This window comes from Maylandia zebra, linkage group LG12 (assembly GCF_041146795.1).
Source record: "Maylandia zebra isolate NMK-2024a linkage group LG12, Mzebra_GT3a, whole genome shotgun sequence".
NCBI lineage: Eukaryota > Metazoa > Chordata > Actinopteri > Cichliformes > Cichlidae > Maylandia > Maylandia zebra.
The window spans coordinates 13,454,506-13,472,406 of record NC_135178.1 but is presented as its reverse complement, the minus strand read 5'-3'; the positions used below and the strand labels follow the sequence as shown (position 1 = coordinate 13,472,406).

General features: G+C 41.8%; 1 protein-coding gene across 4 annotated transcripts in view; it reads left to right on the top strand.

Moving 5' to 3' along the window:
• Positions 1-17,409, top strand: part of lmx1bb (LIM homeobox transcription factor 1, beta b) — a 52,799-nt gene extending 35,390 nt beyond the window's left edge. For all 4 annotated transcript variants that reach the window (XM_076890717.1, XM_076890715.1, XM_004544162.5 and 1 more), the window contains exons 6-11: positions 8,526-8,758; positions 11,306-11,481; positions 11,986-12,063; positions 12,442-12,508; positions 13,205-13,366; positions 14,527-17,409. In XM_076890717.1, coding sequence (XP_076746832.1) covers positions 8,526-8,758; positions 11,306-11,481; positions 11,986-12,063; positions 12,442-12,508; positions 13,205-13,366; positions 14,527-14,684 — 874 coding nt within the window. In that variant the 3' untranslated portion in view covers positions 14,685-17,409. The remainder of the gene's footprint in view (positions 1-8,525; positions 8,759-11,305; positions 11,482-11,985; positions 12,064-12,441; positions 12,509-13,204; positions 13,367-14,526) is intronic.
• Positions 17,410-17,901: the final 492 nt, after the last annotated feature.

Below are 17,901 nucleotides of genomic sequence, written 5' to 3'. Positions count from 1 at the left end.
CGAAGCGCGATGCTCTCCACCAGACCCTGTCTTTGCATATTTGCAGACTTGTGCTTTTGAACACCTCATATTACTGTTTGTTTTATTTCTTAGACCCAGAACCTCTGGGTCAATAGTAATTATAAAGCCCTCCAATCCAAATGTTGTTTTTTAACCATTCCAGCGCTGAATCTGAAAGCCGAGTCCATTTATTTTCTTATAATGAAGAAAGTAAAGTGTCTTAGACCGTGTTTCAAACCTCTTGTAATTATGCACATCATGATTTAATCTAATCTGTGTTATTTTACTGGACGTGAGATGCAAATTGTTTTCGCTGCTGCAACTTTTTCAAATTGACTGTTGCTTACGAAGAAAAAAAAAGCTAAACTGTAGTCATATAACATCTGATAGCCATTACACTCACTAGCCATCGCTCTCGCCGTTCTGCTCGCTCCCTCAGAAGCAGCAGTCGATCGCAGTCCTGCATAAGCACTATAGTCCCCTTCACCTCACGCAGATCAGCCTGGAAGGAGGACGGACAAACAGCGCTATTAAAACATATACAAAAAGGGTGCGAGTGATTTTTACGGGTGTCTCAGCAGGAGCAGTCCAGACTTGCTTCTCGTGTCTGTGTCGTAAAGCTGTCAAATCTATCAGTGATGGCTTCTTACAGGAGGCGGAATAAACCGCCTTTTAAATTACTGTCTTTTAAAAAAAAAATGTTTTTAAAGAATAAGTAAAAGAATAAATCTCCAAATCTCCAGTGTCATAATTTCTTCACTGACACTGTCACTCGGGGGCGTGTGACCATATTGTTTGCTCTGAGCTCTAAAAACCGTACTTAAATGCGATGTTGCACTCATTTTACATACTCAGGAAGACCAGCTGTCCAAACAGCATCGTGTGTGCTCGCCTGCTTACTCTTGTATTTAGATGTGTACTTAGCCTCCTCTGCTGCCCAATACACTGTCCTTTTCACTCCATGAGCTTTGTTCTACCTGTGTGGCAGCGGAGGATTATTTCCACGCTGTTTTCCTAGTGACTCATTAGCAGATCGGTGTAAAGGAGAGAGGCACTGGGTAAACTGATGCTGCAAGACAGAGCTTGAACACGGCATGGCACTGACTCTGTCGTATGCCATATAGCTTGATACCACACAGCAGAAACGCTCGTTTTCAACGAGAGCATAGTCGAGGAAAACTGAGATGTGGTCTGCATGTTTAGAGGCAGTCTGTTCGAACAACACGTTCTCTCTTAACTGTATTTCGGGATTTGCGTAATCTGTGAAGAGCACGGCGCATGGAATGAGATCATTTGAATAATGACTTAAGGGTTAGGATTTCTTTTTGCAGCTGTGCAGTATAGCCTCACACACAGATATGCCTGGGATGTCCGTCTAGTCATGGGGGGGTGCGGGGAGACTCGTCTGAGGAGCCGTACATTCCAGCACATAGGAGCTCATGCTGCCATAGAAATAAAGTGGCCGTATTTATTTTCACAATAGTGGACATGTGGGATAGATGATCCTGGAAACATTTGACTCCACATTCACTGTAAGATCCGCCTTTTTTTTTTTACAGATTTAGTGTAGCTCTGTTCAGCAGCTATTATCGCGCACGCTCCCTCTGAGATGCAGGGCAGGTGCATATATGCATACTCGAACACATCGAACACCTCTTCCTGCTATTATCTTTGCTATGCCAAGTGCAATCAGCTTGTCTCATTCCTCCCCTGTGAGCTCGCAGGCTGACGGTGCTGCGCTTCGGTGCAGGAAACAAGCAGAACCCTGTGGCCAGAGCTACGTGATGAAGAAGGCACCTTTGGGCCATTAGTGGTGTACACATTTCCCGTTAATGTGTTTTACTTTTACCTGCTGGGAGTTTAATTAAAAAACAAAGAGCCTCAATTTAAAGGCCATTATTATGCTAATGTAGTAAGCACGGGATGGTGATTAAGCAGCTTTTAGAGCTGACTGGAGCTGGCCTTTGGGAGCAGAAGCATGGCACTTTTTATTTGGCTTCATTACTCTCCATGAATCTATGCTCCAAAGAGAAATGCTGATACTATGAAACAAGGTCAGCCACAGAGGTTGTTTATGCAGACGGCATCATCGCTACTACTTTTTAACACTTTACTGCTCACGCAGGCCGAAAGTTTGTTTCAGGCTCCTTTCATGGTGAAAGAATCAATGACACTTTATCTGCTTTACACACAAAAATATGGTGCGTTAATGTACAGGCTCCCCCTTATTCGAATCTGCTTTTATCATTAGGCCCCTCTGCAAGCAATCAAACACTCGTATCAGCCAAATTCAGATTATTTTTAGGCTTGTGTGTCTGCCACGTGCAGAGGTCAGCGTAAATGTACATAGCAAAGTAATTTTCACAATGCTGAGACGAAGTTGAAAAGGTTTGCCGTCCTCCCTTTCACATGTAGCTAAACATCTGGGGATCAAATGTTTTCTTCTATGGCCAAAGCTCTTGATACAGTTGCTACAAAACCAATTATCCCTTATTAAGGCGTGTCTTGTGAAAAAAAAAACTAAAATAGTGGCTGTTCAACAGTTTGGAAAGTCTCTGCTGTGACGGATTAGTTTGGTGCTTTTCAGACAGCAAACAGGACAGAATATAATCTGAAAACGTGAAGGAGAAACAAGCTTTTCGTTTGATACACTAGCTGTTTGTCAAGATAATTCTTTGAGATCCGCGAGAAAATAAATATTAGATAAAACAGGGCTACAGCATGTTACTGTAGCATTAGCGCATCAAAAACAGATAAGCTCTGTCCTTTTGACTCATGTTTGGTGGATTTTAAATTTGGTTGAACCAAGCTAACCATTTCCACAGGTAACTGACTTCTCCTGCATTTAAACAGAAATCAGAGTCTGACCTACAAACCTTGGTCAGTGTAAAATGTTATTGCTAGTAACTTTTTCCATATCCATTTCATTCACTGTGATGGAAAAGCCAGTGGAGCGGCAACTTGCAACAAACTTGCATTCTTTCTTATTGCCAGCAGGGGGCAACTCCACTGTTTTTAAATAGAAGTCTGATTCTGTGGAAGTGAGTGAGAAAAGGACTCTACTTATCACTTGATTTATGACCTAAGGAAAGACTTCCTCAATGATTTTATCACCTCAATCGCTAGTTGCAGCTGTGTTTGAATACATCACGACGTTTGTTTTTTATATTATGAGCCCCATTAGATCAAAAGACAACGAATATCATGTTTCGCTGGGAGAGGTCACAAAGGCTACTGCTATCTTTTATATATTCTCTGGTTTTATCCTGGTTTGTGCTGTAGTATTTCTGCTAATGTAGTCTGCCTGGACACTGGTTCTACTCACATACTTCGCTTTAAAGTAAAAAAAAAAAGAAGAAAAAAAAAGACTTATTAGCAAGAATGTGAATGAGCATAACCACCAAAAAATCTAAGTGAACTAGTCTGCCTTGAAAGTAAAAAGTCCTGGAAACATGCTCATCAGCTGTGTCAGGCAGTCTGTGAAATGACTGACTTGAGCTTTAGCCAGTAAGTCATTTTCTCCATCCCGTCCGGAGGGCCCTTTCCTGACCTGGCTCACAGGCCTCATCTCTCACCTCTGCATGATTGGCATGGCCACAGGTTTCCTGCCCAAACACGAGAGCCCATCTTCAAAGTAATAGCTTACAGCTGCTGCCGGGATAATCCTCATCCCCTCTGTCTTTGAAGGGCTGTGGTGACATAATAGCTCTGGCTGTTCTTTCCTAAATTCTTCTGCTGTCTCTGAGAGTGTTGTTCAATAGCAAAAGGGGAGTTAGGTGAGACTATTGCACGTGTTGCTAAATGTAGCGTGATTATCAAGCAGCATAAGCAGCTCCATACTCATCCCCTCTGCCCCCCTCCAACCTTCTCTCTTATTCTTCTGGTTTCCTTTTATCCCATCCAGTCCTCCTGATGCTTATCACTGCAGCAGAAGCATTAAATGTAATGTCTGTAGAAGGGCAATCACTGGCAACATGTGGTGAGAGCTTAAGATGTTGTCACACTTTAAGTTGCCCATAATCTGCTCAAAGGGAGCGTGGATAGTTCTCCAAAGCGCTTGCAAAAACAGAAAGGATAGAAGATGAACGACACAGAGGCCGACGTTTCTCAGCTGCACTTTACTCACTTTAAGTGTTCACTTGTTTCTGGCCTTTGCCCACTTTATAATTGTTCTTTTTGTGTGTGTGTGGAGGGGTTGGGGGGTTGGGTCCTATCTGCTGTTGTTGATGCTGCATTTTGTGCATTTTCTTGCAAGCCTTACAAGCCTCAGCAGTGTGATAATCTGTCACGGAGAGAGAGCGACATCCTTAGAAAAAAAAAAAAGAACAGACAAGGGATTACAGGTATGTGGACACAGGATTAAAAAGAGGGATGTAATGATTCCTCCGGGAGTGAGGTATGTGCTGAGATGGCCTCTTCTTTTCATTTATGAGTCCCGTCCCGGGGAGGCCTGGGTAAATATTGACAGTTCTCTTGGCTTGAGATGCAGCCATTGATCCACACGGGAGGGTCTCATCACTTGATCTGTGCGCTCAGGTGTGGGAGGAGGAAAGGCGAGAGCCGGGACGCGACTGTCGCGCTGGTGGTCCCCTTTGTGGTGTCTTTTTATACTGATGCTGGTTCACCTCTGCAACACTGGGAGTCAAGTTACCGAAAGCAGCTCAACGTCCAGAAAGTGGATTTTAGGTGGATACAAGCTTTAATGTGATTGGTCACTGGGATCAGCTAGAGGGACAAAGTGGTAATTGATCACTTAAATCAGTTCAGGTCTGATTTTCAGTCGCAGCTACATCTTCTTTGATATCTTTAATATCCCTGTAGATCAGTGCAGGGAGCGGTGTCTCTTTCTTGGTGCAGTTTCCGCCTGTTGATATGTTTTTCTCTCTATATATAAAATAATCATTTACATCTCCCTCTCTGTCTCCTGTTGGCAGCGGCCTGTTCCTCAAACCACTAATCAGGTAATGTTAGGGAGGTTGAATGGCGTGCCTCCCTCTGGTCAACCTTCACTGCTCACACAGTGGTGTTGTTTTAAAGAGCATTCTTTAGCAGCTGAACTTGGAAAGGTATTAAAGTGGGATTAGGCTCCTCCACAATCCACTGCTTGTGTCATTCAGGGAGTTTGTGTTCTCCGCTGCCACCTCCCCACTCCTCCTCTGTTTGATTGTGGCTAGCCGCAGGAGTGGGACTGACTGTGCCTTTCAAAGGAGAGGGGTAGGGTTAAATCCCTAGTCCACTGCTCCCTGCTAATTCTCCTTGTTCCTTAGAGAAGGATTTACTTCTGCTGCCAGCTTCTCAAAGGCCTTCTCTGCCCATCCGAAAAGTCGGCGTTGCCTTCCTGTGGAGGTGTGGTTGCCATAGAAGGGGCGTCATGCATGGCTTTTCCATCTGAACCCCACTGAGAAAGGGGACCGGGGACTGAAAACAGGCAGAAAGTCCGGATTAGACCCGAGGACAAAGCAGGACAGGAAGATTCCAGAAGGGACGAATGGGAATTACAGCAGCAAAAATAATGCAAAGTGACAGAGAGGGGAAATAGAAAAATAATGGCTTACAAGATTAGACTCGGCAAAGGAGAAAGAAGAAAGGAAAGAGGGCTGAATGAGAATGTTTTCATCTAGATGAGAAGATTTTAGAGAGCGGTCGTAGGTGAATACGGAGTGCTGGACATATCAAAACCGCGCTAATAAGTCATTTCCTCAACTTTTTGCGCTCTCTCTGAGCCTAAGCTGGCAACCTTTAGCCAAACAGACTTAGAGCTGGGAACTTTGTCTTGACAAACCCATCGCCTCCTTAAGATGAGCCCAGCCTATAACGATCCTTCTAAAACCTAGAAACTGGCCTATTAATGCGCCGTTTGCGGGAATAAGTCAGTGTTTAAAATGTTTTCTAATGTTCTAAATGTTTTTTCTAATTAATTTTTTATAAGCCAAACTGGGTAGTTTGTTTAGAAAACCGATCCAGGTTGGCAGGTCAGTTAAACAAGATCCATGTTTGTTTGAGAAACATGCCGAAATTTCTTTTTCAGGGGATTATCCTAGAGGTTTTTCCATAGTTCAATAATAATCTTCTTAACTTATTGTAATAAATGAAAGATTAAAGGATTTTATGAACCCAGAGAGTGCCTGGGCTGACATCTCTGTTGTTTTATAAAGAAAAGAAGATGCTCTGTCTAACCATCCATCCAGGTTGTAATGCTCATTATGATGAATAGATGGATGGATATCTCGAAACTAGTAAAATAGGCTTTTAATTGTTGTGAAGTGATTACGATGTTATAAAATGTAGCTCTCCCGATTGCGATCTGATGAGCAGCAGTGAAGCAATTATTTTAGAAAGCTGCAGAGGCAACAACAAAAACCAAACTTGCTACCAGCGTGCACACAGCTGTTCATACAAATGCATTTACATGTGTGAACACACACACGCACGCACACACCATATCACTACTCAATCAGTACCTATAACACCATTACCATAACAAAACCACCCTTTGGTTTCCCCTCTTCTCATATTTACACATTATATTCATCACTATCGCTCAACCCCGTCCCGAACCAGCAGATGATGTCAATTGCTCCTCTCACTACCTCCCTGCCTTGCACAATGAAATAGATGTTCACCACAAATAGATAGGCGGTTGCCAGCTGTCTTCCAGACCAGGGCAAACAAAGAGGCCACTAATAAATCCAGCTTTACGGCTGGACAAGATCAACCACACTCCCTGCCTCCTTGCTCCATTTAATGTGGCTTCTTCTAAACAACGGAGGGCAAATTAAATGCCACTCAGTCACCAATAAAACAATGCAAACATCTTCCTGAAAGCACATAAAAGAAGATGGAAGTGTTGTCTAGGAAATGGTGATAGAGGCAGTGTTGCGCCACAGAGGCACGATATTAGACGGTAAGATGAGATACAGACAGACCAGGCCCACTAACCAGCAATGAATCATGATATGATATCTGATGCATATAGAGCATTGTGTGGATATGAAAGAAATGCATAAACTGCCAACAAAGGCTTGATTAAGATCATCAGGGTTTAGTAGTTGCTGCACTGGAGCATGATCTAGCCTGTTTTTTTTTTTTTTGGGGGGGGGGGGGGGGTTGGTCAGGCTTGTGAGGGGGTTGGGGTCAGTCCCCATGACTGAGCTCACTTGGAATGATGCAAGGCTGGGCTCAGCCTAAAATTTTAACAGATGACTAGCTGCCAAAGGAGGCACCTCTTTCGCTGCACGGCAAACACTGTAACCCTGGACAATTAGCAGATAGGCAGAGATGTAAGTTGGTAAGACCTGTTGAACATTCAGGTCCCCGAGGAAGAATAGCTTCAACTCTCATCGTGCACGTAATTACTGTCGGGTGAGAGAGGTCCCTGCAATATTTTCAGTTTCCGAATTTAAATTATGTTTGTTGAGATAACTTGAAGTGGCACATAAATACTTTCAAATAAATCTTAAGATATAAGGAACGGTGGAGGGAAACCAACGCTTAGAAATTACATTCAAATTAAAGATGATTACAATGCAGAAAAATCTAATTAACACCGAATGCAAAAGTTAAGAAGTAGAACTTTACAATTGGCAATTAAAGTAGGCAGATATATAAAGCAGTGTCTATTTCTTTTTTTATGTTGGTGTTGCCGAGGATGGATTACATTTTGTGTTTCATTGTCCTTTGCGCAGTGATTAGACAAACTATTCGTTTGATAAGATCCAATTGAAGAAGCCTGATTTGTTATGTTTGGTTTCGAGCCTTTGTTTTGGTGAGGTTTATAGAAGTTCCCTGGCAGTTGAAATAACTACATCCAAAACACCAAAACGGGCTAGATGGGACTATGCTTATGGAAGTGTGAATAATAATTTGTCGTAAAGCCTTCCAGGCTATTGTTAAATATTTTGTAAGGCCAAATGAGCTGGACACTACACAGGACCAAGATACTGAAACAGTCATAATCAAACCAGATATAAGTATACAGTGGTGTGAAATAGTGTTTGCCCCCTCACTGATTTCCTAGTGTTTTGCATATTTGTCACACTTTAGATGTTTCCGGTCATCCAACAAAATTTAATGATAGACAAAGGTAACCAAAACACACCAGCAAGTCCACCTCTGAATGGCTTAAAAAAAACTTTGGAGTGACCTAAGCCCTAACCTGAATCCGATTGAGGTGCTGTGGCACGACCTTAAAAAGCCGGTTAATGCTCAGAAACCCTTCAATGTGGCTGAATTACAACAATTCTGCAAAGAAGAGCGGGTCAAAATTCCTGCACAACGCTGTAAAAGATGCTTGACTGCATCCAGTTATTAGGCTTATGGGGCAATCACTTTTTAACACAGGGTCGCGTAGCTTTGGATTTTCTTTCCCCCTTAACAATAAATACCTCCATTTAGAAAATGCATGTTTTTTTACTTGTGTTATTTTTATCTTTTTCACAAGTGCTGCTTTGAACAGCAAAATTCGGTTTGGGTGTTCTGTTTAAATCACCACACTTCCTACCATATTCTCTTTTATTTCTTTATAGGTTGTTTGCAACCAAGTGCAGCGGCTGCATGGAGAAAATCGCCCCCACAGAGTTTGTGATGCGTGCTCTGGAGTGCGTCTACCACCTGAACTGCTTTTGCTGCTGCGTGTGCGACCGCCAGCTGAGGAAGGGCGATGAGTTTGTTCTGAAGGAGGGTCAGCTGCTTTGCAAGATTGACTACGAGAGGGAGAAAGACTTACTCAGCTCGGTCAGCCCGGATGACTCAGACTCAGGTGAGCCTTCTGCACCCTCTCACACAAGAGTGAGAACGACACTGTGGTGCGATCGTCAAATGGCACCAGGGTGTTGTATTCTGTATGCTCTGTCCCATCACAGCTGTGGCCACCTAAGACGTCCTCCACGAGGAACCTGGTTCTGAATCTTACTGGATTTAGTTTTAGTTTTGTTAATAGCAAAGGAATAAAGCAGTTCTAGATACTAGATGTATTGACATCTGAGGTCTTGCTTACAGCCCAGGCCGTAAAAGGTCTAGCGTAGCTCCATCTGCAGCTTTTCAGTGGCTGATTTTGTAGCATTCATTCGAGCAGGGAGCGTAAGTTTATGATACAGTAGGAAGTGGAAGCAGGACAAAGCCAAGCCACCCTGTATTAATGGTGCTCCATGCGTGGGCAGGATCTGGTGCTGGAAAGAATTAAATCACTGTATCACGGTGAGTGACAGAGGGATTTGAGGCCTTTCTGCAGAAAGCCTGCACCTCCACTCTTATCAGCTCTAGTGTTCCTCTCCTATAGCCTCCATACACATTGAGGCATCTTGCCAAGCCTCGCTGTTCACTACCATCTGGCTCGCATTTAAACATGCACAAAAGCAGGGAATTTGTCAAATACATCTGTGCCTGTGTCAACTTTTGTCAACTTGTGGGAATATTTGCTCCACGTCTTCCTCGTTTGCTTGTATCCCAGTGTATCGCACAGGCATGTCTTTTGTGCATGTCTCAGAATTTAAAGATGGAGAAAATGTTGACATGAATAGAGGTTAACCTCGGCATGTGGCAGATGAAATGTAGGTTTTCATTGGTTACATATCAGAACCAGATGACAGGAGACAATAAGCCATCAAGCATGCGCCTGCGCCCTGAAGTCATTGGGGTTTGTTAACAGCAATTGTAGTTTTGATTTGTAAACACTTTCTTTTAGCCTCATATGAAAAAAAAAATTAAATGTAATAACTGAATAATAAAAATTCTATCGTCATTTGTTTTTTGTTTTTTCAGCATCTACTAGCAATCAGCTAAAGGATGTGACCAGCCCAAACCAGTTTATGTATAAAGCATTATGTGGTGTTACATTATATAATATTGCATCATGTGCAGATATTTAGCCTATTACAACTTGCAATTCAGTAAATTAGCTTTCAAACTACTGTCTTATTTGAGTTGGTCTGATACTCTGTTCAAACCATGCTTGCTGGCTTCACAGTTTAGCTTAGCTTGATGGAAATGCTTCTTTACTCAGTGGGCCTGCCTCTTTTTAAATAGCATTTAGTATAATTAACTCATAGGTTGTGGAAGCAGATTAGCAGGTCAATTATTTTCAGTTATTAAACAAAATCAGGTCTCAGGAAACGGAAAACTCTATGAAACATTAATTATTTATCCATCCATCCATCCATTCGCTACCGCTTATCCTTTTCAGGGTCGCGGGGGGCGCTGGAGCCAATCCCAGCTGTCATAGGGCGAGAGGCGGGGTACACCCTGGACAGGTCGCCAGTCTGTCGCAGGGCTAACACATTAATTATTTATATTTTGCTCAATTTTAATTACTCTAAATCCAGATAGAGCTAATGGTGTAAATAAATTAGTGATGAAATTGTTGCTATTCTTTAAAGAATTAGACAGAAAAATACAAATTCAAGTTCTGTGAAATATAGTCCTTCTTTTTGTTCCATTATGTTTACAGTTGTTCATGTTGCATTTTATTTAAATAACTGTTATATTATTATATAGTCTGCGACACCATGAGTGCAGTGGGTTGCTGCATCAGAAAGATAGGTGACTTCACTGAAACAAGTAAAAACTGTGAAGCAAAATGGACATTATCTCGCCTAAGCAATATCAATATCAGTGGGTGCTTGTCATAATATTCCCTGATAACAGTGAAAAGTGAATATGGTGGGGCTTCCCAACAGACAGCTCTGTCCCAATTTAACGTCTGAACACACACATATATATATATATATATATATATATATATATATATATATATATATATATATATATATATATATATATAAATGATAGCAATTTTACTGACCCAGATTTTAATATCCTGCCCTTGACAGTTAAAGTTTAGCAAAGTGTATAAATTCCGTCATTATTTTAAGGTTAAGTTTGAATCGAGACTATCTTACATATTGTGTTGCAGGAGATGCATTTCCCATATGTACTCATTGCCTGTTTCATGTTGCACTTGATGTAGTACTCTTATCAGAGATTGATTCTGTGTAAATCAGAGAAAGCTGAGAGTAATAATTTACTAGTGACATTGTGTCCAGTTCAGTGACAAATGTGCATATTTCACTGTGCTTTCCATAGATGTCTGTAGGTCTAATCATACATGAGGCCTTTTCCTTTTGTAATAAATTGATAATGTATCAAAAACACATGTGTCTCCTTTGATTAGGCACTTGTGGTGTGTGAATCTCTTGAAATAGGGAAGAATGAAAATATATTTATCAGCAGACTGTCATAGACAAAAAAAATAAGGGTGTAGGCAGTTCAAGCTTGTGCTCATGATACAGAGAACTGATTCTCTTTACAGAGAAAAGTGACGATGAGGAGTTGGACATCAAGCCAGAGAAAGGCATAGGGAGCCAGGGGAAGGGGGATGACAGCAAGGATCCAAGGAGGCCCAAAAGACCACGAACCATTCTGACCACTCAACAGAGACGGGCCTTTAAGGCTTCTTTTGAGGTCTCTTCAAAGCCCTGCAGAAAGGTAAGACAAAGCTTTAATAACCAGCTGCAACTGAGTAAAGAAAATCTGAGATTTATGTTTTTTTAATTCCCTGGTAAGGGTTTAGATAGAAGTTGAGATGCGAACCACGAGCCCTACAGTAGTTTGACAAATAAAATTCTCAAATTAAAAAATCTCCCCCACCTCAAAGCTGAGCTTTGAAGTGGCAAGCAGCATTCTGTTCTGTGTTAACCGAGGCAGTCTGGTGTAACGCACTCCGTCTGCACCAAATGTCACACTGAGATAGGAGAACTCCCTCCATAGCCCGGGCCCTAAAACAGGCGCTGCACTTGGTCCGAACTTTGAAGCGGCAATAACCAGTAGGTCCAAAAAGACCACTGCATTCAGTCAGCATTGACTTAAAAGTAAATCAAAGAAGCAGTTAGGAACTGTGGCAGTTATGTTAAGGCGGAACGGGATTTCAGAGGGCTGTGAAGCGTTTCGGTTTTTTGTGTGATGCTCACAGTATTTTGTTTGGATTTTCAGGTGAGGGAGACTCTGGCTGCAGAGACAGGACTCAGTGTTCGGGTGGTCCAGGTGTGGTTTCAGAACCAGAGAGCTAAGGTGAGAGCAAATACCACAAAACAAATTGCATTTTGTGTCCTTACCCTACCCACTCCCAAAAAAAGCAGCTTCGGTCCATTTTAGAGTTCAGCTAGTAAATCACCACAACTATGTGTGTTAAACTTATCACTGCATTCCTTTTGCAAATGCAAAAGAGCAAGGAGCTGCAAATCTAGCTCACTCTTGCATTAAATGTCTACGCCCTCCTCTTTTCTGATGATTATCTTGTGAAAACCTTTGATATTTGACAATGAAGTGCGCTCAGATACAGATTTTACGCAGTTCATTCAAGGGTGAAGAGCGAGGAGCATCCTTTTTAAATTAAAGAGAGCATGTTAGTTTTGGGAGTTCCTCACAACTTTGACTCCTTCGTTTCAGATGAAGAAGTTGGCAAGAAGACAGCAGCAACAACAAGAACAACAGAATTCTCAAAGACTTGGCCAAGGTACGATGCTCCACATACCCTGCAAACACAATGGAGGCCCATTGTCTCCGGCAGCCCCAAGCTTAAAGTGATATTTGTACATATCTCCAAGTAGGTCAAGAGTGTTTGTATCGCGGCAATAGTTTGTTGTTGATGTTGACATCGGAATAGGGAGAAGGTGTACCAATTGCTTAATCTCAAAACAGGAACTTTTCTTCTCTCGCTTACGCTGCGCTCTAATCAAAGCTGTATTTGCTACTGATGCTGAATTACAAATTACAAATATGTCACTGTGTAAACAAGGGCACTTCACATGAAGGGTAAAATGGAAATTCAGTTTGGAAGCCAAATGAAATGAATCATCATCATTTCACCTAACCACTATAAAGGAAAGCGAATGGGGATGGGCTCCAGTGATGAAGCCACAAGAACTTTGCGTCCCACATTCAGTTAGCCAAGAGCATTGTTTGTAGAGGGAAATGGGAGAGAAGCCACAGCGAGGACTACCGTATGTTTCCATAAAAACAACAAGGGCGAGCAATCCACATATTTGGGGTACAAATAGGAATCTATCAGGAAGTACCTACTCTGTAGTTTTCTCTTGGTCAGCGTCACCGGCTCTCTGTTTGCGTAGTGGCATTTAATATTTTGCAGATTCATCTGAAGTCTTCTTGTTGGCTGTATTAACTTTGCCCCTTTGCTTTCATTGCCTTGCAGAGGTGATGTCTAATCGAATGGAAGGGATGATGAACTCCTTCACACCGCTGGCTCCGCCGCAGCAGCAGCTGGTCGCCATGGATCAGAATGGTTACAGCACAGACCCGTTCCAACAGGGGCTCACCCCCCCACAGATGCCCGGGGACCATATGAACCCATATGGTGAGCATCTACCCCACCCCCCACCCCTCCCTTACACACACACACACACACACACACACACACACTACTACACCCCCCAAAAACCCCACTGCTGCTTACAAAGCGCACACATGCCTGTCCCTTGATCAACCTCAAAGCTCCCCAGTGTGGGACATGTGCTCAGGCCACAGCCCCCTGATTTAAGTTGCTCACAGAGAAGAACGAGCAGCTTCTCCTCCCACATGAGATAACACAAGTGTTCTCATAAGCCGTTGGGTTTTGAAGTGTAATTTCAAATCTGTTTAATATGGTTTTAACTCCTTGCCCCCAGCCCCGTTACTGATGATGTTTCCGAATGTTGGTAAAAACATGTGGTCTATGTGGGCAGCTTAAGATAAAATGCACTGCAAATAATGATTGAAGACCGTGTGAGCTAATGAATCAGAATTGGAAAACAACAAGCCTCAGATTTCTGTTTGATAAAGGAAGGAATTAGAGCGCAAACAAAGGCGGGAGGGGGGAAAAGAAAAAAGAAAAAATCAGTCAATCAAGTGTTAGTCCACAGGATGTAACTGGAATAACACATTTTCGAGCGATGTCCTCAACATGTCCCAGAGGGACCATTTCCTGAAGTTCATAACTTCCTTATAATTTGCCTCCATTTAGTTCTCTTCGGTAGTAAGAACCAAATCCCCAGTCTCATCACTCTCCTTTGGTTTGGGGAAAAGAACAATATTGGCAAGGCATTAAAAGATATGTCTCAAAACACTGTCCCCATTTTGTGCAACACTATCATTAAGATCCAGAGTGTAATAAAGTTAACTATTCCCTCCAGAGAAATAACATGTTGAGGTTTTATGAAAGGCGTAAACAGTTGCTATTAACCAGATCTTTTAGGAGGATGCCCCTTGTTTACATGCTCCCTCACAGACCGCAATTGTCCCAGTGAGCGCAGCAAAAAGTGAGCTTTGATGATATCTAACAAAACAGTTCTCACATTTGTGATGACACATAACAGCAGTTTCTCAAAGGGACTATTAGTAATTATAATTTCCCAACGCTGCTATAAATCTCAAATACAAGATTACACCGATTTCACAGCCAGAGTAGGGTGTTGTGCTCTTTGAATGACGCCTTTGCCTCTGAATCCTGACGGCTTTTTCCGTATCCGCTCTCTGCAGGTAATGATTCTGCATTCCATGACATAGACAGTGACACGTCCTTAACCAGCCTCAGTGACTGCTTCATGGCATCGTCAGAAGTCAACTCCTTGCAGGCCCGCGTGGGGAACCCCATCGACCGCCTCTACTCCATGCAGAACTCTTATTTTGCGTCATGAAAACAGAAGAGGAAGCTAACATTAGCGCAGAATAAACTGCCCATCTCAACCTGAAGAGCGATGGATGGCCAGGACCTACGCTAACATGGACATGACAGAAGAAACACCTCCTTGCAGTAGCTCCTGGTTATGTGTGGAAGCTTACTGAAAAGATAGTAAAACCACTTATTGTAGGACAGTGACGATTCCTGGGGGAAAGACTTAAATATTGTTAGAGATTATTTGGTAGGATTGCTTATTTGTCACAGGAAATATTACTCTTTTCTTTGTTCACTTAAAGGAAATAAGTAGATATTGAAGCCACTGATTACACACTCTCAAGCCAAATAACACAAAGAATTTATACAGTGCATGATCAATTGTAAACAAAAAGTTTTTGTAAGCTCCCCCCTCCCTCCCTTCCTCCCCCAGTTAAGATGTGGTGTTTGGACTGTTTCTTCTTTCACACTACATGGGATTCCATGTTCACCGTTAGCATTTTGATCACTTTCCATAGGTTTAGATATTGTGTTAATAGTAAATAGGTGCAGCATGTCTGCAAGAGTGACTGTACATTTGTGTATGTATGAGAGAAAGAACTGTTTAGCTGAGACAAAAGTGGAGAATTTGGTGGACAAGTAGGATCAGTGAAGTGTAAATACTTTCCCCAGGCAAATTGGATGTGCATGTTAAAAATGGAAAGCATTCTATTTATTTAACTATAACAGGCTCTTGAAGGTACATATTAAAACTGAAAAGCTTTATTTAAAAAGGAGAGCATTTTTGTTGAGGAATTAGTGAGTTCATGAGTATCACAGCTCATCTGTATACCTTTTTAATATGAAGATTAACCCTCTTGTTTTTGTTTTATTCAGCCAAGCTGTAAATGGGCAAAGTTGCTATTTATTTCATACAGACCATAAACCTTTTGTTGTCATTGTCCTATGTGCATTATCAAAATGTTAAAGTTGCTAATTGACCAAAGTCGACTGGTTTGATGAATAAACAATGTCTTTCTCCTGATAATGTTAAATAAATACCATCAGTGACAAGTCATCAAGTATTACCAACTTTTGGGGCTCAAAAATTAAGCCAGTGTGGGAGTGCCAAAAACTGCAGTTGCTTAAATGACAACTTGAGGCTAATTCCAAAAGAAAGTCAGTCCTTTTGATGTTTTGCAGACATGTGATTAACCCTCTGATGTTAACTTGTCTATCATTTTGGACATGTGACAGTCATGGTATGAATAAGGCCCCAATCACACCGGCCTAGAGAACTGTCTGTGACCATCCAGTAATCTTTCGTTGTGAGGGGAAAATTAGTATTGCCTGACTGGTTATTGGTAGTTGCTGGAGGTTGATGGCAGTCGCTGGCAAAATGATTGTTAAAGCCCCAGTCACGCAGGCCAACAGACCTGCCAGTGACCCCCTTTCAAACAATGGTTGCTAGCAAAAAATGTGTATTCCCCAACTGGTTGGCAAGCATACTAGCATACTGCTGCAATCGTGGTTTGAATGGAAGTGGCAGAATTGTCTACACACACCGGCCAGCTAGTCCCTGAGCTGCAGTTAAACTGTGAAAAGTTTTTCATGTTTGTCTACAAACACTTGTAAACTACTAGCTGAGCTGTAGTAAAACCTGAAAAAGGGCAACACAAACCAGAAATGGAGACCATCTGTCTTCAAAGTAAAAATTGAAACATGTTGGCTGCAGCACTGAGGCTCAACTTTTACTTTGAAGATGAACCTTCTTTCATTTCTGGTTTGTGTTACAGTTTTTCAAGTTTTTATATTGCTCAGCTAGTAGTTAACAAGTGTTTGTAGACACAGGAAAAAACTATAGGCAACTGTGGAAATAACAACCGAAGCTATCCCCAGGACCCAGAACTAATCTCTCTCAGCAACAGCCACTGTTGCTGCTGCCATCTAGTCAGGGTAAAACACATTTCCCTAGCAACCATGGTTGTAACATGTGTAATACAACTGACAACTCTTGATCAATGTGTGTAGGATGTCACTCGAGAAACTTTAATAGACTTTGAATCATGGTATTAACTTGGTTAGGCATCAAACACCTAGATCTAGAGACCAGTAAGTGAACCTCTAGAAATCTCCAATCACTAGGGAAAAATTTGGTATATTGCCCAATTCGTTGGCTGCTGCTAGTTGAAATTGGTCCCAACAAAGGTGCTGCACCAAAGCCCTTTTTGTGATTGTTTTGGTCACTAGCATTTTGCTGGGGTCACCTGTAGTTTCCATGGAGGACGTCAGCTTGTCTACAAATATCCACCATTTATTCTCCAACCTGTTCAGAAAATTGAAGAAGTGCAATGCAAACTGGAAACAGAGACTGTTCACCTTCAGAGTAAAGGTTGGGCCTCACTGCTACAACTAACACATTTCAAAGGCCCAATTTTGACTTTGAAGATGAACAGTCTCCATTTATGGTTTCCATCATACTTTACCCAGTTATACTAGAATTTGGTGAATACTTTGCCAGTGTTTGCAGACAAGTTGCTGTCTTCCTTACAAAGTGCTAGTGACCAAAGCAAGAAGGTTTTCAGTGCAGCCCCGTATACCTCTCACAAATTGCACAGACTTTTCCCTAGCAACTAGTGGGGGTTACTGACTGGTCCATAGTCCTGCATGAATAAGGCCTTAGCAAGGTGAATCCATGACTGTATGGGTGCATCATGCAGACACAGATATCTCCAAGTTGGTGCAAACATAACATAGAACCCCCCCCCCCCCCCCCCCCCCCCCAAAAAAAAAAATAATAATAATAATAATAATACCACAGTGGAGCAAGTATGGAGAGTTAGTTCAGTATCTGTATATCATATGTTTGTTACTTTCACTAATGTGCAGGTATCTGTGTATCCCAAGGAAAACATCTAGCTGACCAAGCTAGCTAGCCTTAGCTTATAACTCTGTGCTACATATCCTTAGTTTTTCAGTTCTGTGAGAACAGTACTCTATATTCACACTATTCTCAGCACGTGTGAGCTACTTCAGTTAATGGCCTTTATGCACAATTCATTAAATTCATCTTTAATTTTTAGCAGCATTATCAATGGTTCTCGAAAAATAATAGACATTATTGGTCCCAAAAAGTTCAATCCTAATAAAACTGGTGGTCACTTGACTTTTCTTTTAGCACCAATACTTAATTTAAATGCTTCTGTATTTAGTAAACATTATAATGTACTAAAATTGTGAAAACAGTAAAGATAACTACT